Raw genomic sequence first — 16,860 nt, 5'->3', positions numbered from 1 at the left:
TTTGCAAAGGTAGACTGAACTAATTAAAATAGAACTATAGATCTTGAAGTCTGAATCTTTACAGATCGAAGAAGGCGTTATGGTGATGGAAGATGATTCTCCCGAGGAGACTGTTAGTACCCCAAATACACCCCGCAACCTTTCTGCATGGAAAATTAGCATCCCCTATGTAGATTTTTTTGACGATCCATCCTTGGAAAGAAAAGACAGAAAGGAGAGAATTCCTGTGTTCTGCATTGATGTAGAGAGAAATGATAGAAGGGCAGGTATGCAATGTTGTGAATAAATAAAATGTAATTTTAAAATGTACTAAAAATATTTTAGTGTGCTGTATTCTGATGGCTGTTGCAATGTGTTTGGCATACATGTTTTTCTGATTTTGACATAATGACTTGAAAATTCTAAGGAAATGTATTTGGGAGGTAAATGATCACATTTAGTATTGGCAAGTTGAGAATTGATTTCTCAGCACAAGTCAGTTCCATTTAGACTTCATGCCAAATTTCGATATTTTCTTTTTCCAAAAATATTGATCATGTGATTCATATTAATAAACATCTGGCATATTTTCCTTTACCCACTCTGAACTTTGGAATACTGTACAATAAATAACTTATATAGCTTTAAAATATCGTTCCTAGGAAAGTAAAAGGCTTTGCTTATTAGGAACCATCCTGGCTTGCAGATAGTTCAGTAGTATCTGGATAGCAATACATCCATATTGATTGGAAAAAATAGTATCATTATGGGGCTGTATGGATTTGTGTTAGTCAAAATAGTGCTTCCACAGCATGCAGGAAGTGTTCGAGTTATTGAGTGATATCTTCTGGGAGAAAGAATCATCAGGATTCAAGCTGATGGAGGAGAGGACTGTATTCAACAAGTAACATTTCTGTAAATCATTGGTTAAAAGTTTAAAAATAATTCTAACCTAGTCAGCCCTAATAAATTTTGAAGTTATGCAGCACTCCATTGTTTAGAATTTAGGGATTCCCTAAACGAGATAATAATTTCCTTGCTAGTACCATGTCTGTTTACCAGGTATGCATTTTAATTTAACACTTAAATTACCTGGCTGGGATTTTATGTTATGGCAATATGGGAGGCTAATATAATTGAGGTTTTTCCTGTAATAATCCAGCATATGTTTGTTGTTGCTTAATTCATCTCTCAAGTAGCATACAACCTTGTTTATTTTTAATGTTGGTTTGGTGGTTTTTTTTCCCCCTAGTTGGACATGAACCTGAACACTGGTCTGTCTACAGGAGGTATCTTGAATTTTATGTGCTTGAGTCAAAGCTAACAGAATTTCACGGTATGTTCTCCATCATCTGGAAAGCCACTTTCCCACTTATTATTTAGTACTGAGCTGAAATTTAAAATAGGGAAACCAATGTTTAAAGCATTACAAGAGTAATTTAATCTGCTTTGTCTTTATTAGGTACGTTTCCTGATGCTCAGCTTCCCTCAAAGAGAATCATTGGCCCCAAGAACTACGAGTTCTTAAAATCCAAGAGAGAGGAATTTCAGGAATATCTGCAGGTATGAAACAAACTTTTGGAGCAAAGAATATTCTAAAACTAATAATATAAAAGTAATAAAAGAAATCTGCTCTGCTTTTGTTGTTGTTTCCAAGTAACGTGGGTTATAGAAAGGATTCAAGTGGGCAAATAAAACTTGTTAAAGTTCCATGTGACTGAAAACAGAATTCTTTTTCAAATGACAATACCTGTGGTAATATAATACTCTTTGAATATCTCTTTTTCACTATAAAGAAACTGATTTTTAAAGATTAGTTTAAAAGTATTTATATTTCTTTCTCTCCTTCTGTCTCAAAGAAACTTCTGCAGCATCCAGAACTAAGTAACAGCCAGCTTTTAGCTGACTTTCTGTCCCCTAATGGAGGAGAGACTCAGTTTCTTGATAAAATGTTGCCTGATGTGAATCTTGGTATGTAATATACTGGCTGTTTATGCTGATAAATAATAATACTGTAGATACTGTGATTGAGTAATAGTAGTAATGAATAGATTACTCTTGTGTAAGGATATGGATGTGGGAAATAAAAACTCTGCTCCTTCACAGCCCTTAAAATTATAGCTCAGCAATCAAGATATGCTGATACTTTTTTCTTTAAGAAAAAAGACATTTTGAGATTACGGAAAAAAGTGTTTAAGTGGTTGCTTTTGAATTTTTGTGTCAGCAAATAAGGTGATAAGATTTCTCTAACAAATTTCATAGTTTAAGACGACTTACGGTATTGTCACGAGTCAAATCTGAGCAAGTGAGTTGTTTACAGGTGTCATTTTATAAATTATTTATTAATACAAACTACATTTGGGTGTTGGTTGATTAAAATATGTATATTTTAGTCTGAAAACTGCAATATTTAATACTTCTATTTTTAGGTAGTGTTAAGATCTCTTAACATGAACTTAATAGAATTGGAGGCAGTGGTGTGTGTGACATAGGCAGGCCAAATGGAAATGGAGAAGTTGGGAAATTCTTGATGTCTACTGTAACAGTTGATAATAAATCCACAAAGTAGACAGCAGTGTGACTTCACAGCTCATCTGCAGTGTAGCTGTCTCAAGAGGATGAGCCTGAGCTGGTAAGATCAAGCTCCAGCCATCGTATCTGCATATATTGTAGTGCTGGTGGTTCTGGCACCAGCGTGGTCTAGGAGAGCTGTGTCAGAATGGTGCCGCTGCATTTCTGCTTCTCCTGGTCATGGTGTGAGCCTGCTGAGGTGGCCATTCTCTTAGTGTGCTTTTTCGCAGAATCACAGAATGGTTGAGGTTGGAAGGGACCTCTGAAGATCATCTAGTCCAACCCACCTGCTAAAGCAGGTTCAACCAGAGCAGATCGCACAGGAATGTGGTGGTCATCCTCCAGTTAAAGGGCTTTGTTTTGTTTCAGACCTCCTGTCTGTTTCCAACTGTACATTGTTAAAAAAAGCTGAAATGCATCTCATGTCTGAGACTATGCTTCACTTCCATAAACATCATTTTAACAAGTCTTGGCATTTCAATAGGGCTTTTTATAAGAATGAGTGATCTTCTTGTTATCATTTGGCCATTGTTCATAGTTTTTGATGCAAGTTCCAAATTTAATGACATGTAGATAAGAAAAATATTACTGTGAATGTAGTGCTTAAAATAAAACTAATCTTAGAGCCTTTAAATTTTCAGCATTCAAAGTTATTACGCTGTATTCTGATAGCCTTAACAGGACAGAAGAGCTCTCTTTTAAGATCACAGCTGTAGCCTGTCCAATTTGTAAAACTTTACTCACCAGTATTTTCAAGGCTGGATCTTTCCAGAATCTCTCCAGATTAGCTGTTCTTTTCAGGAAAGAGGAGAATCTCAGTTTTTGTGACTTCTTTTGTGATAAATGTTCGTGAAGGATGAAGAACTTAAATACAGAAAATTGTGCCTATACTGGTGTCATATAGTGCTGCTCTTATGGTGCTATAGCTATTTAAGTTTGAACCTCTAGAAAAATTACAAAGGCAGATCTAGAGGACTTTGCCGCTTTTTTTTTAAAGTATTCTGATAGTCACCTGTTTATTTTTCATATTTTAAGCATCTTTTTCTTGTACTAGACAATGAGTACATAAAAAGTAGCAGAACAAAATGTCTTTAAGATCAGGCAGTAATAACAGAATGTATTTGTTTGTTTCTAACTATAGGTAAAATTATAAAATCTGTTCCAGGAAAGCTGATGAAAGAGGTAAGTTTTCCAGGTTGCCAACATTTTAACTTCAATAACTAATTTTATGTGCTTACTAACTTATAGGCTAGTAAAAAAGTTGTTTGGAAACTCAGTATTTTGTTTTTCTTTCTGTAGTTATGCAAGTGACAGGTCACTCATGTCTTATTTCAGAAAGGTCAGCATTTGGAACCATTCATCATGAATTTTATCAACTCCTGTGAATCTCCCAAACCTAAACCAAGTAGGCCTGAACTTACCATTTTAAGTCCCACTTCCGAAAACAACAAGAAGGTACAGTAAGTCATCTTCCTTCCCCACTTCACAGGAGTGGGGAAATTTACCATACTCTGAAAATGCAAAGAATAAATAGAAAAAAACATAAATATAACAGCTTACCTATTTTGTGTTGTTCTTTCACATGAGAGAACAGTAGTGCAGAGAGCTTTGTCATCTTCTGTCTTATAAATATCTTAGTCAGAATGAGTTTTGAGGCTTGTGGTTTGTTTTGGTTGTGGCTTTTTTTTTTTTTTTTTTAATTCTTGCTGGATTTAGAGTTGATACAAGGTAGAGAGCCTGGGAAGGACAGAGAGAAGAAGAGGTAAAGCAAAGGTTCAAAATGGGGAATGTTTTAATGCCATAAGGGAGCTTCCTTTTCAAAGTAAAGAGCTTGAGTGTTTGATGAAAGTGTGGCTTGTCAAAGCGCTACAAGCCAAAATTGTCAAGGTGCTGAGCCCTGTTTATCTGCCATTAAAATGTTAGTTTACAGTTCACTGATGTCTGACATACATTTAAGTATAGTTTCTCTCTCAAACATTGCCATAGTTAAAGCCCAGCATTTCCAATTTTAAGCTTTTACTTGACTTATAGGATAAGAAAGTTCCTTTCTTAACCTTCACATATTTGTGGCTAGAACCTGGTAAAACTTATTGAGACTTCCATTAGGTTCAGGGGCTTTAAAAAGGCACTGGTCTTTATATTTCTGTGTTAGACTGCTTTAGAGTATGGAAGTATTTGTAGAATCTACAGAGGAATATTGTTTCCAGATTAGGAATATTGTTTCCAGTGTTACAGAGTTGATGTGATTTGGGACGAAAATATTTAATGTGCACACACTTTGCCATGTAAGAGGTTCTAAAAGAAAACTTGGTACTATAGTTTTTTCTACTGTCGCATTGGGAAGAAGAGTTGAAACTGGAATATGTAAGCCTGGACACTTCATTTTGCAAAGCGATAAATTGGAGACATATGGTAGTCTAAAGAATAATGCATAGCATGAGCAGACAGGATAAAGATGGTTGGTTGGGTTTTTTTTCTCTATCTTCTAGTGCAAAAACTAAGAGGCATTAAATGAAGGCGGTAGGAGCCAGCTTCAAAACAAAAAGTGGTAGCTCTTGCAATGGTTAGTAGGTTTGTGGAATTCCTTGCCAAAATAGTTGTTTAAACTTCTAGTGTTCACAACATATAAGGTGAGATGACAAATTCACAAAGAGGAAGTGTGTTCAGGGCAAATACCTGTAGAGAAACTGCATTCAGTTCTTGAACTTTTTTTTAGTTGAAAACAGTTGGAGGCTGGAAGAGTATTGGTAAAAACTCTATCTATGCTTGTGCTCTTCTTGCAAGAGCTGGAAGCCCAGGATCTGTTTATGGTTCTTGTTGGTGATGGGCTGTTGAAAAAATGGACCTTTTGATTTCCTTCACTATGGACGTTTTTATAGTGTTATGACACTTACAGAATTTGCAGATACAAAACTTTTATACTAATGAGGTATAATGGCAGTTAAATCTATTAATTTATTTAGATTTCATCTTCTAAACCTGAAGTCTGAATTATTACAGCAAATATTGTAGTGTTAGCTTACATGTGCACACACACAAAATTAGTGTCCTTTATTTCAGGTCCTTTCTTACCTTGGACACTATTTCCAAAGTTAAGATCTTTTGCTATTGCTGTCTATTCAGAGGAGTATATATGTATTAGCAGGTTTAAAAATCAGATGTGGAGTTTTTGACTTGTGCTGGAAACAGTACATGCATAAATAAATACTTCAATTTTTTTTTGTAAAACAGCTGACAGCACACTACAGCATAGTATGAACAATCTGTTCATTTTTTACTGTGGTCTGTCAAGAACTACTGAAGTTAGTAGTTTTAATACATTTTACATACTTTAATAAAATACTGTACTTTAATAAAGAACAGAAAATCAGGCTCTGAAATGAGGTATTCCCAGTTCTTTTCAACTGTGGTGGTCCCAGGAAAGCAAAGAGCTGGCTGCACATTGGCTTTCATTCTGTAACACTGAAGTTTCCTTAAACAAAATGTAGATCTTCACTGCCTTCTGTTTGCTAATGTCATTTTCAGAAATAGTATTGTGGGGGAAACCTCCGTATCACTGCTGACTGACTGTGTGTGTGCTCCAGTGGAGACACAAGTTTGTAAGAGTCTGAATCAAAGCTGTCGTTTACCCTGTCAGAGATGCTTTTGTCATGAGATACGAGTTTCTTTGCAGATAACAAAAAAGCTGAGGCGAACCCCAGCTCTCCACTCCTTCTTGCTATCTGTTGTGAGACTGAGTTAACTTTTTTTAAGCAACTTTATTCTAGTTAGCTGTTTTATGAGTAAGTAATTGGTTCTACATATAAAATAGAATCATAGAATCATTTAGGTTGGCAAAGACCTTTAAGATTGAGTCCAACTGTTAACCCAGCAGTGCCAAGTCCACCACTAAACCACGTCCCTGAGCACCACATCTACACATCTTTTAAATACTTCCTTTTAGATTCCCCGCCCCACCCCGGCAAAGGAAATCTGTTTTGTTTTGGGGTGCCATTTGCTATAAATGGATGGAAAGTTTCAGTCTTCAGTCTATCTCCTGCAGAGCTATGATTATCACTTAATGGTGGGGACTCCTTTTGCCTTCAGGGATGCTGCAAGACAGTTCTGTGATCAGATGATCAGTATCTGTTTGTGCTCAAATTATACTACCAGTTCTGACCAGCAGAGGCAGGTATGCATAAGGAATTCATGTGCTTATTGCTTTCTCACTAATTTCCCACCTATCAGTTTAGCCAGAGCACGCGCACTTACATGATAACTGTAATTATTAGAGATCTAATATCTGTTACAGTCTCTGCTAGTCTTCCCCTGCACATTGTGAAATTCATCCCTCTTGCTGATTTGTTGGGGTACTTGTGCCTTTGGAAGACAGTTTTCTCTTTCTCAAGTCAGCCTGTGGTTGGGAAGAGCTTTCTGCCAGGTGCCAGGAGGATACTGCACCATTTACATCTCGTCACTTGGATTTGATTTGCAGGCCACAGTGCTTTCATCTGCCGGACCGTTCTAGTTCAGATCAGTGATGCTTTTTATAAGCAAATCTCCTGATCATCTCTGCTTATCGCATTTTCTGTCATACTGGGGTGCTGTCTTTGAACTCATTAACTGAATTTATTTCAGATGAAACTAAGCTGGAAAACAGGAATGCAGGCACCAAGAGTGTTCAGTACAAAGGCCAGACCAAAGGTAGACTAAAGTAACACCCCTCTCCACCTCCCCAGATACATCTAGCATAGACTTCAGTTTTTTGGTTCTGCAATTTGACTTCTGTTGTGCCAGATGACACCTTTGTGGGGCTATAAGCACTGTGCAGCACCCTTACCCCATAGAAGCTGGTGATGGAGATGAATGCTAAATGTCTGTACATTTAGGGACCTAGAGCATCTTTCTTAGGAGGAGAGACTGAGGGAGCTGGTTCTCTTCAGCCTGGAGAAGAGAAGGCTGAGAGGGGATCTCATCAGTGCTTACAAATACCTGAAAGGTGGGTGTGAAGAGGACGGGACCAGGCTCCTTTCAGTGGTGCCCAATGGTAGTATGAGGGGCAACGGGCACAGACTGCAACACAGGAGGCTCCATCTAAACATGAGTAGAAACTTTCTTACTCTGAGGGTGCCAGAGCACTAGGACAGGCTGCCCGGAGAGGTTGTGGAGTCTCCTTCTCTGGAGACGTTCAAAACCCACCCGGCCACATTCCTGTGTGATCTGCTCTGGGTGAACCTGCTTTAGCAGGTGGGTTGGACTGGATGATCTCCAGAGGTCACTTCCAACCCCAACCATTCTGTGATTCTGTACCAGGGTGGTGTGCACTACCTGTGTGAATTCGATCAGGAGATCTGGCAGGCAGCCGAAGAGAAAGAAGGTTGGCACTTTGTGAGTGCTCATCTGTGAGAAGAGCATGTTCTCTCATAGCAAGAAAGTATTTTTGGGGAAATGCTAGAGCTGATTTCCAGCCAATGCTTGTATTGCCACAGTGTTCCCATACACCTTGTCTGGCACACATCTCTTTATTCTAGTATCAACATGTTGGAATCTGCTAAGAGTACAATACACATTCCCCAGTGCTTCTGCTGCCATGAACAGGGTACTCCCAGGCTTCCTCTTCATCAACAGGCTGAATAAGAAATGCCTGAAGGTCTGCCAGGGCAGGTGAAAGCTTGAGTTCAATCAGAAATGTGCCTACTTCTCTGAAAGATTTTCCACATGCTGCTTCCTTTTGAATATTCCTGGTGCTTGTGTACATTTGTATGTTTTAAATATCAGTGGAAAGACTTCAAGTTAAAAATGCGTAATAAACATGGGTGATCAACCTTAGTGCGGCCAGTGGCAACTGGATTTTATCCTGTATGAGATCCTCTAGATTGAGAGTTACCAGCTTCCCTGGTTAAAACAGACAAGTGAACAAAAAACCCTTCTCCCTGCTCTTAGAGTGACCAAAAGGATTTCTGTTTTTCCCACTTATGTTTCTGTAGTGAAGGTCTGTAAGCATCTTGATCGTCTTCTAGGCATACTTTTGTCAGACTTGATAGAATAAGTCAGGACTTCTCAGCTACTGCAGATTTTGCAAAACATGCCTACAAAGGCATTGTTCTGCTGGCTTCTGATGACCTGCCAACAGCAATAAAAACTGCTTTTGAAACACCAACAGTATAATGTATGTTTATGCATAGTTACTTGGAGGAAGACACGGTTGTTTTTCACTACGCTAACTGATGTGGTTCAGACACTACCTACATTCTTTCTTCTTACTGTTTTGGTATAGTTATCTGTACTTGGCAAATGAGCAGGAAAAACAGTGGAGAGGTTCATGCCCCTGGCTGTGGATTTTGTTTGTAATCATGGTATTGCTTTTATAACCTTCACGCCTATGCTGGAATGTATGGGCATATATTTGCATATGCGCTCATTAAACGGTAAGTTTCTTTTTTCTATTAGACACTTTGTGAAAGCATTCATGCTAGCTTTTCCCATCAAGGTACAATATCTAGCCAATTGTACAAGGGATCACTTTGGTCTTTTTCTTAATACAGGCCTTTTACCTTTCACTTACTTCGAGAGCTTGGCTTCCATTATAAACCAGTACTGATCCATGGTATTTCCTCATGAAAGCCTTTTAAGAAAATTTCATGGTTATAATCACAGTTACTGTTTAATCTTAAAGGTACGAATAATGATAGCGTTAGAGTTTGTCTTGCTTGTCTTTTTTCAGTCTAATTACAACAGTGAGTATTATATCACGTCTTAAATATTAACATGCGCAGAAACATCTAAAAGCAAAATCCTGTGCTTATCTGAATTGTGAATATAATCTCAACTTTTGTTTTAGATATCCAATTGTGTGTTTTTCACTTGGCTTCCCTCTAAGCCAAAATCGTGTAAAGTGCAAAACACTGAAGCAGAGGTGCAATGCTACTTTGTTATGGCAGCTGCATCCTCCTGTGTTGCTGATGACTGTAGAATACACACTTGCACTGGAATAGTGCAAAGTATATACTTTACAAAAACTGCTCCTTGGCTTGGTAATTTTGGCATGCATTGATCTGCTGTTGCTTGCTGAAGTGCCATGTGCAAGAGTCTAAACTTTCAAAGCTTGACAATGATCAAGGAATCCTTAAACTTAAGGTGCAAGGCAGATTATCCATGTGCAGAGGTACATACAACCTTCAAAAGATGCTGCTTCTGGTTTGAAGGGAAAGTTGAAATAACTCTTGGAAGTCAAAAAGCTTTGTCCTGAGATGGCCTTCATGTTTGATTGTTTTATAGATCACCTACTGGACCGTTGTTAATAATTTAGTTTGGCCCGTACATGCTCCTCTGAACCTTTATCTGTGTTGCACAATGGGCTGCTTAGAGTCAGCTCAGTATGTGTCACCTCTGTCAGCTTGCGGAGTATATCTGAAAAATAAATGAGGCTCTTGTTTAAGTTAGAATAACTCAACTAAGAATTTTCCCAGTATTCCAGCTTCAGTATTGAGGACGATATAGACTTCAGTTTATACAGAGTTTTTAAACAACATACCAGAGACACTTTCATACAGTAGGCATGCATAATTATGTGTTCGTTTTAGGTTTGTTACTTTCCTGGATACCAGTCACCCACCAGTGCATTAACCATATTTGCTTTTTCATTTAATTTATGTAATAACTTGGTGTTGTTTAGTTCGAGTGGACTTTGTGAAGATAACACCAGCAGTTCAGCACCGAACAAGTCAAAACCTGAGTCTTGCCAGACTTCCTCATATAATTTTTACTAAGAGTGCAGAGTGTTCTGTTAAGAGACCTGCATGATTCAGAGCCTGTTGTGGTTTGGATGTTTTATGGCTTTATTTCAGGGAGAACTGCTCTGCAGAAAGTGAACAAATTACTTCCCATTCCTTGGAACTATTTTGAATTTGGGAGTGATACAGAAGAATCTGTGTCAGTAGCAATCATCTCAAACTAGGCAACACTATAATTACATTGTGTTTTCTCTGGTTCTGGGATACTTTTAGAAGCTGGGCTTACACTTTTGAACTTTCTTTTCATGATACAGAGTATTTTGTGTAAATTCTTTTTTTATCTTTAGATCAACAGTTTTGGGGGTAAGATAAGTTAAAATAAACCGTTTGTGGTGATTGCTAGGTATTGTCAGATGTGGGGAGCCTCTGGATTCAGAGAACTCATCCTTGCCAGCTGCTGGAGCCCACAGACTTGGAGGAGGGGGAAGGAAATACTGCCTAGGTGGTGTGGGGCTCCTTATGGGACGCAAGGAAGAGCCTCTTGGGATTTTACAAGTATTATAATGATATATTTTGGGGGAAGAACCAAAGGCAAGGAAATGGAGGGATCTTAGGAAAACAGAAGGATAAAGGAATAAAATGAGAAATGGAATAAATGGAAAGAAACCCAACCTTCGGTAACTTACAAAGATTCATAAAGATTTTGCTATAAATAATTAAGCTGGCAGGGGGAGAATGGATTTCTCTGTGTAAAAAGTCAGATATTTTGTCCAGAAACCGTTGTATTTATTTCAAAATAGAAGCCAACAGGAAATTTTAGGAACACTTGGGTGTCGTAGGGTTCCCCTGTGATTTAAGGCTGACAAGCTCCATGTCCTTCATGCCCCTCATTGACAGAACGGGGTGCATCAAAGGACATCAAAGGAAGTTTAGATACATGAAGGTATCAGGAGCAAAAGGGCTCACAAATTAATGTCTCGATTGCCCTGCTGATTTACTCTGAATCCAGGTATTCTGGTTGTCAGGTATCTTGGCAACATGTGACATGGTCTTTATTTCCTTCCACCTTTGAAAAGTGAAGAGGTTAAAAAACCAACCAATTAGTTCTTTGAAAGCTCTGGAAAAAAGCTACTTCTAATTAAAAAAATTTAAAAAACCCCAACCAACCTGATGGCTATCCTTTTGCCTTTGAATGCAGTGTTTTCACTCTTATGTTTCTATCTTTTAGCTTTTCAATGATTTATTCAAGAATAATGCAAACCGGTCTGAGAATACAGAAAGACGACAAAATCAGAACTACTTCATGGAAATGATGACCGTAGAAGGAGTCTATGACTACTTAATGTATGTTGGTAAGAAGTGATTTCTCATCATTATTCTTCATGCCAAATATGAAGTTTTGGTTCTTTGGTAAGAAAGAAAATTATTTTGTAGTAATCATATATAATTCAGCACTTGCAAGCTTGACAATATACAATTTAGGAGCACAGTCATTCTTAAAAAGACTTTATTGCTGTGCTAAAATATCATCATTTATCATTCATTATTGCTCAACTGTTTTGTTATATCTCTTTCTTTCTGCATCTCGGAGTATGAGCTTATGGGAATAAGACCCTTGCCTTTTCTCAGATGTGACTAGACTGTGCACTCTGGGAACTAGTTAATAAAATTAGTTAAAGGAAATATTTGATAAGCAGTCTGAAGAACAGCGATTTGTCAGCATTGCACTAGGAGAACTAAAATAACATTTGCTTGTTTGCAATCTTATCTTTCTTTTCTTTCTTTTGAATAAGTGACTCCTTTATCATCTTTATTAGGAGAACATGATAAATGTGAGTTACTCTAACCTTGCAGGTAGGGTAGTTTTCCGCATTCCTGACTGGCTGCATCATCTCTTGATGGGAGGAAGAATTCTCTTCAAAAATACGTTGGAACTGTACACAGACTATTACTTGCATTATAAATTAGAACAGCTATTTGAGGAGCACCGGTTGGTTTCTCTGATAACACTGCTGAGAGGTTAGTAAAAGTTACATCTTTGATGTGAAAATACTGCTTTAGTTTGATATTTGGAATTCCTTCTGTTAAGTTTCCAAATACTAAACTTTGCAATGCTTGACTAAAGCTAATGGTGTTTTAAAAATCAAGTGGTCCTATAAAAAGATTCCAAGGGTCGTTGCGGAAAGATGCTGAATCAGCCATGTTGTCGGCCAGTGATGATTACAGAAGAAAGTATTGCAAATAGTAATTTGCTAAGGTGTGCAAAGAACAAGAAAAAGATAACAAAGGTGATTTAGTATAGCAGAGCACCAATATTTCATGCAATCTTTATTTTTAACTTGCGTGCTACATCACAGTCCTTGATGGTTAATTTTTTTTGTTTCCTTTGTTGCGGTGGGCTCTCGAGAGGGCTGGAGTGTTCTTGACTTTCAAATAAGGGAAGGGCAGAGAGGTTAAAAACCAAAAAATTAAAAATCACCTCATAACTGTAGAGAAGTATTATCTGACTGCAGTCTGATCTAAACAACACATCTGGCCAAAGCTCTGCAGAGTCAAGATAGCTCTGTCCTTATCAAGCCAAAAAGAAAGCTTGTGAAAGACAAAAAAGGAAAGGATTAAGTCTTTTAGAAACTAAAACCAAAACTGAATGCCTAATATTTCTGATGAACAGCAATTCTTGTATCATCATTCATAGCTAAATCTGAAATTTTTGGCAGTTCCAGCTGGTGTTTTAGTACAAGGTATAAATACTGCTTATAGTTTTGAAAGTATAAGGGATGTTGTAAGTAAGGAGATCGTAACAAACCGAAAGTAGAATTGGTACAATCCTAAAAGATAATGCTTTAAAAATCTGAAAGAATAGAAACAAATTGGCAAAGGATTATTGTCCTCCCCACAGGTGTGGAGTATTCTGGATTCGACCAGGCTGACGTAAGCAAAAAACTCTTATGGCAAGGCTTGAATTCTCTTCCAGTCAAGATCATACAGAAAAGAAGCTCAACTTTGAAGCCATAATCCAAAACACGTTTTATATGTCAGTGATGAATAGCTGCCTAAAGACTTCTTTTCTAATGTTCCTTTGCTGCAGACGCCGTGTTCTGTGAGAATACCGAACCGCGCTCTCTCCGGGATAAACAGAAGCGAGCAAAGCAGACTTTTGAAGAAATGATGAGATACATTCCAGGTTCTCTATTTCATGACTCTCCAATGAGTGTGGTTAATTGTTCAAGCAGACAATAGCTTTCCAAATCAAGTAATACTTAACGTGGCTGAGATTTGACTAAGAGTACTGCTACTAGGTGTAAAAGCTCCCCAGGAGTTCAGTTTCATCACTTAAGTGTTGCTGACTAAGGTTGTAGCGTAGTGATTAATAAGGTTGTGATGGAAATAAAGAACTTCACAAATGTACTTACTACCATAATTTTTTCATCTCTAGACTGCTCTGATGTTTTGTATTTTATCCAGATGAAATCTGGGTTACAGAAGATAAATCAGCTCTCCTTACTCTGTATAAACTAGGGAAGAGGGGCCCATTTGCTAGGTTATTCAAAAAGCAACTAAAAAATTTCACCTTGTGGTTTTTTAAACAGTATATTAGTACAATACATGGATATTATAAAAAGCGTAATAATCACTTAGATGTGCAGCCCTGAAGGAAAGGCAGGAAAGTAGGAGGAACCAAGGGAGTGTTTGTTTTTCCATTTATCACTTTAGACAGATAAAATTTGAAGTCTTTTTTTAATTGGAACTTTTAATTACTGGAGTTCTCTAACTGCACTGTAAAGCTGTTTTGCAGTGCTTCCTAATGACTTGTGTATTTGTTGTTATTCTCTGGTTCTAGATTCAATAGGCAAGTGCATTGGGGAAGAGGCTAAATACGAAGGCATCAGGCTTCTGTTTGACGGGATGCAGCAACCAGTGCTCAACAAACAGGTAACTTGTAGCATGTGAGAAACTTCCTTTTGGGAGAGAATTTCCTGAAGTGAATGTATGGCTGTAGCAGAGGAGTGACCTCTAATTCAGAGTGAAAATAAAAAGCGGTAGTGTTGCCTTGGAGTGTTCTTAATTTTCTTTCTTTTCTTTTAGTTAACTTATGTTCTGCTGGACATTGGGATTCAAGAACTCTTTCCAGAGCTGAGCAAGGTGTGTGCTAACTCCATGCAAGAGCTGCAGAATTCTTCAGGCTGCTAGTGGTCTGGTCATTGGTGCATTTTTGCTGTTGTTCCCTTTTAATACTACTTTTAAATTTGAGGGGAAATCTTTATTTTACTAATGTGTTTAAATCATAAAAATCTTGATTATTTACATTTTTGTTAATTAGCTCTTTCCAAAACAGTTTAGACCCACTTGTCTAGCACACAGCAAGTCTGAGCTGCCTTGCAGTAGAATTGGACAGAGCAATCAGCTGTTGGGATTTCTGTGCCTTTCTTTTTGATTGATTGTCACCACTCTATTTTATGCATTTCCTGATTTAGGAAGTGAATTCTACATGCAGAGCTCGGGTTGAGCTTCAGCATTTTTCGTGAGAATATTTGGCAGGAGGGTTTCTTCTAGTTTAGTCACTGAAATGTTAACTCCTATTATCTAGATAAAGAGTTGGCACAACAAAAAAGACTGTATAAATGTGTCATCAGGTTTGTGATCCATCTGATGGTTGTACTTACGTACATAAAACCTTCACAAAGTTTTCCATCGTAAGTTTACAGCTTGGTGTTTGTGGTAAGCAGGAGACGTTAGATAGTTAACTAGATATAAACAAATGAACAAAACACGCCCTCACTTTCATATAATTCAGATGACTGTTGCATGAGCCCTGTGTCCCAGAACTGTGGAGTGCCAGCAGTGATTTGTTTTGCATGATAAACAGGAACATATGACAGACGTCAGAACAAGCTAGGGTGCCTTCCATGATCTTCACTGAAATGAAGTCAGCAAGTTTGTAGTTAGAAGAACAGAAAAATGTTTCAGGTCGGTCAGTGTTTAAAGGGAAAACTGAGCATCCTGGAAGGGTTTTTTTTGAGCTTGGCTCCTTCAGCAGGGAGAACAGCAATGGGAGAAATGGGAAAATTTTTGTTAGTGTGGATGTCAATCTGCTTCCCACTCTTGAGATCTGATATCTTGAAGGTACATCCTGTTGCACATACCAATGCGGATATATACTGGACCACTTCAGATACTCTGTGTTTAATGGCAGGGTGCCTAAGTGAACAAGGTCTAAGGATAAGAGCTGAAAAACACCTAATAGATGATTTTTGCCTTTGATATGTGCAGCCAGTCCCTTGGAAGTCTGTCAGACAGGATACAAGGAGAAGGGGCAGCTGAGAGAGGAGCAGCATTCCTAGCAGAGGAAGGAAAGAAATCCAGTTGAAAAAATATATCATGCCAGTGCCATTTCCAGAGCAGAAAATTGCTGTGATAAGAAAATTGTATTTAGCAGTTAGGAATGGCGGAGGTAAGAACTTACAGAGAAAGAAGAAAATACCTATTTTGAGAAATAGTATTAAAAACCTGAAAAGCGTAGCCTTCCTTTCTCCTCACTCTGTTTTTGGGTGGATGTTTTCAAATACCATTAATCATTGTAGCTCAGTTCAGTCATTTTTATGTAAATATGTATTTTCATATTTAATAAATCAATTTTTCTCTCCATTACTGTTTGCCAGGGTCCAAAGGAAGCCAGCTCTGTGGCATGTTGGATGTGAACGCAGGGACCTTGCTGGACACCCAGCAGAACAATCTGCTGTGCATTATTGTAATGGGCATGTGACATTTTAACCTTGCATTGTATATTTTCTTGTAAATAACATAAAATTTAAGTTCTAAAAAATCTCTTTATGCAATAAAGATGTAAAATTTAATAGCAATTACAAGTAAATATAATAGCTGTAGTTTTTATTTAAAACTTGTTTAGCAGTTATCAGTAAATGTCAAATTAATTTCCCCCAAATCTCTGTGTGTGAAATTACAGGATGACATAAAATAAGACATCTGGGAGACCAGCCAGTGTATGCTTTGCTAAAAGAGCAATTACAGTTGTCATCCTTAAACGATATGTAGAAAAATTGTATGGAATAAGTTGCAGAATGCTGCCAGAAAGTTATTTTTAACTGTCTTAACAAAACTTACTAATGAAAAAAATTATATGATTGAATACAAATAATCTCAGAACTATCTTTGGCCTTTGTGCTTTCTGTGAGCATGGAAAATCATGTGTGTAATTTAGTTTATTTACTATCTGACCTTCAGATCTAAAACACTCTTAAAATAATAATGGGTGTGAAAAGTGTTTTTGACTTCTACTTTAGCCTTTATTTTTCTGCAATTTCTTACCTGGGTTTGTTGGGGTTTTTCTGACATCCTCTTTACAGGCTTAGAAAAGAAGATGTGAGTCTGTTCATAGCATTTTGTAAAAATTTATTAGTATAAAAATGTGTGGAAGACTATTCCTGTTAATCTTAAATTGTTGACCCACCCTTCATAAAACAGACTTTGAAAAGGACTTTCATGCGTGGATTTTTAACAAGTTTTACTCACAGAACAAGGCAGAGGTATTTTAATAGGCATTCCTCATTTTTTTTCTTTTCAGACAATACCCATTTTC

General features: G+C 37.5%; 1 protein-coding gene across 3 annotated transcripts in view; it reads left to right on the top strand.

Annotated features, from left to right (window-relative positions):
- SNX14 (sorting nexin 14) overlaps nucleotides 1-16,758 on the top strand; it is a 53,294-nt gene extending 36,536 nt beyond the window's left edge. For 2 of the 3 annotated variants that reach the window (XM_065632909.1, XM_065632908.1), the window contains 12 exons: nucleotides 65-266; nucleotides 1,232-1,315; nucleotides 1,442-1,542; nucleotides 1,839-1,950; nucleotides 3,692-3,732; nucleotides 3,886-4,005; nucleotides 11,491-11,614; nucleotides 12,117-12,281; nucleotides 13,351-13,446; nucleotides 14,104-14,195; nucleotides 14,349-14,405; nucleotides 15,923-16,758. In XM_065632909.1, coding sequence (XP_065488981.1) covers nucleotides 65-266; nucleotides 1,232-1,315; nucleotides 1,442-1,542; nucleotides 1,839-1,950; nucleotides 3,692-3,732; nucleotides 3,886-4,005; nucleotides 11,491-11,614; nucleotides 12,117-12,281; nucleotides 13,351-13,446; nucleotides 14,104-14,195; nucleotides 14,349-14,405; nucleotides 15,923-15,961 — 1,233 coding nt within the window. In that variant the 3' untranslated portion in view covers nucleotides 15,962-16,758. The remainder of the gene's footprint in view (nucleotides 1-64; nucleotides 267-1,231; nucleotides 1,316-1,441; nucleotides 1,543-1,838; nucleotides 1,951-3,691; nucleotides 3,733-3,885; nucleotides 4,006-11,490; nucleotides 11,615-12,116; nucleotides 12,282-13,350; nucleotides 13,447-14,103; nucleotides 14,196-14,348; nucleotides 14,406-15,922) is intronic. The other variant, XM_065632910.1, reaches the window with a different exon arrangement.
- Nucleotides 16,759-16,860: the final 102 nt, after the last annotated feature.

This window comes from Caloenas nicobarica, chromosome 3, assembly GCF_036013445.1.
Source record: "Caloenas nicobarica isolate bCalNic1 chromosome 3, bCalNic1.hap1, whole genome shotgun sequence".
Taxonomy (NCBI): Eukaryota; Metazoa; Chordata; class Aves; order Columbiformes; family Columbidae; genus Caloenas; species Caloenas nicobarica.
This window is presented reverse-complemented; position numbering and strand designations above follow the sequence as displayed.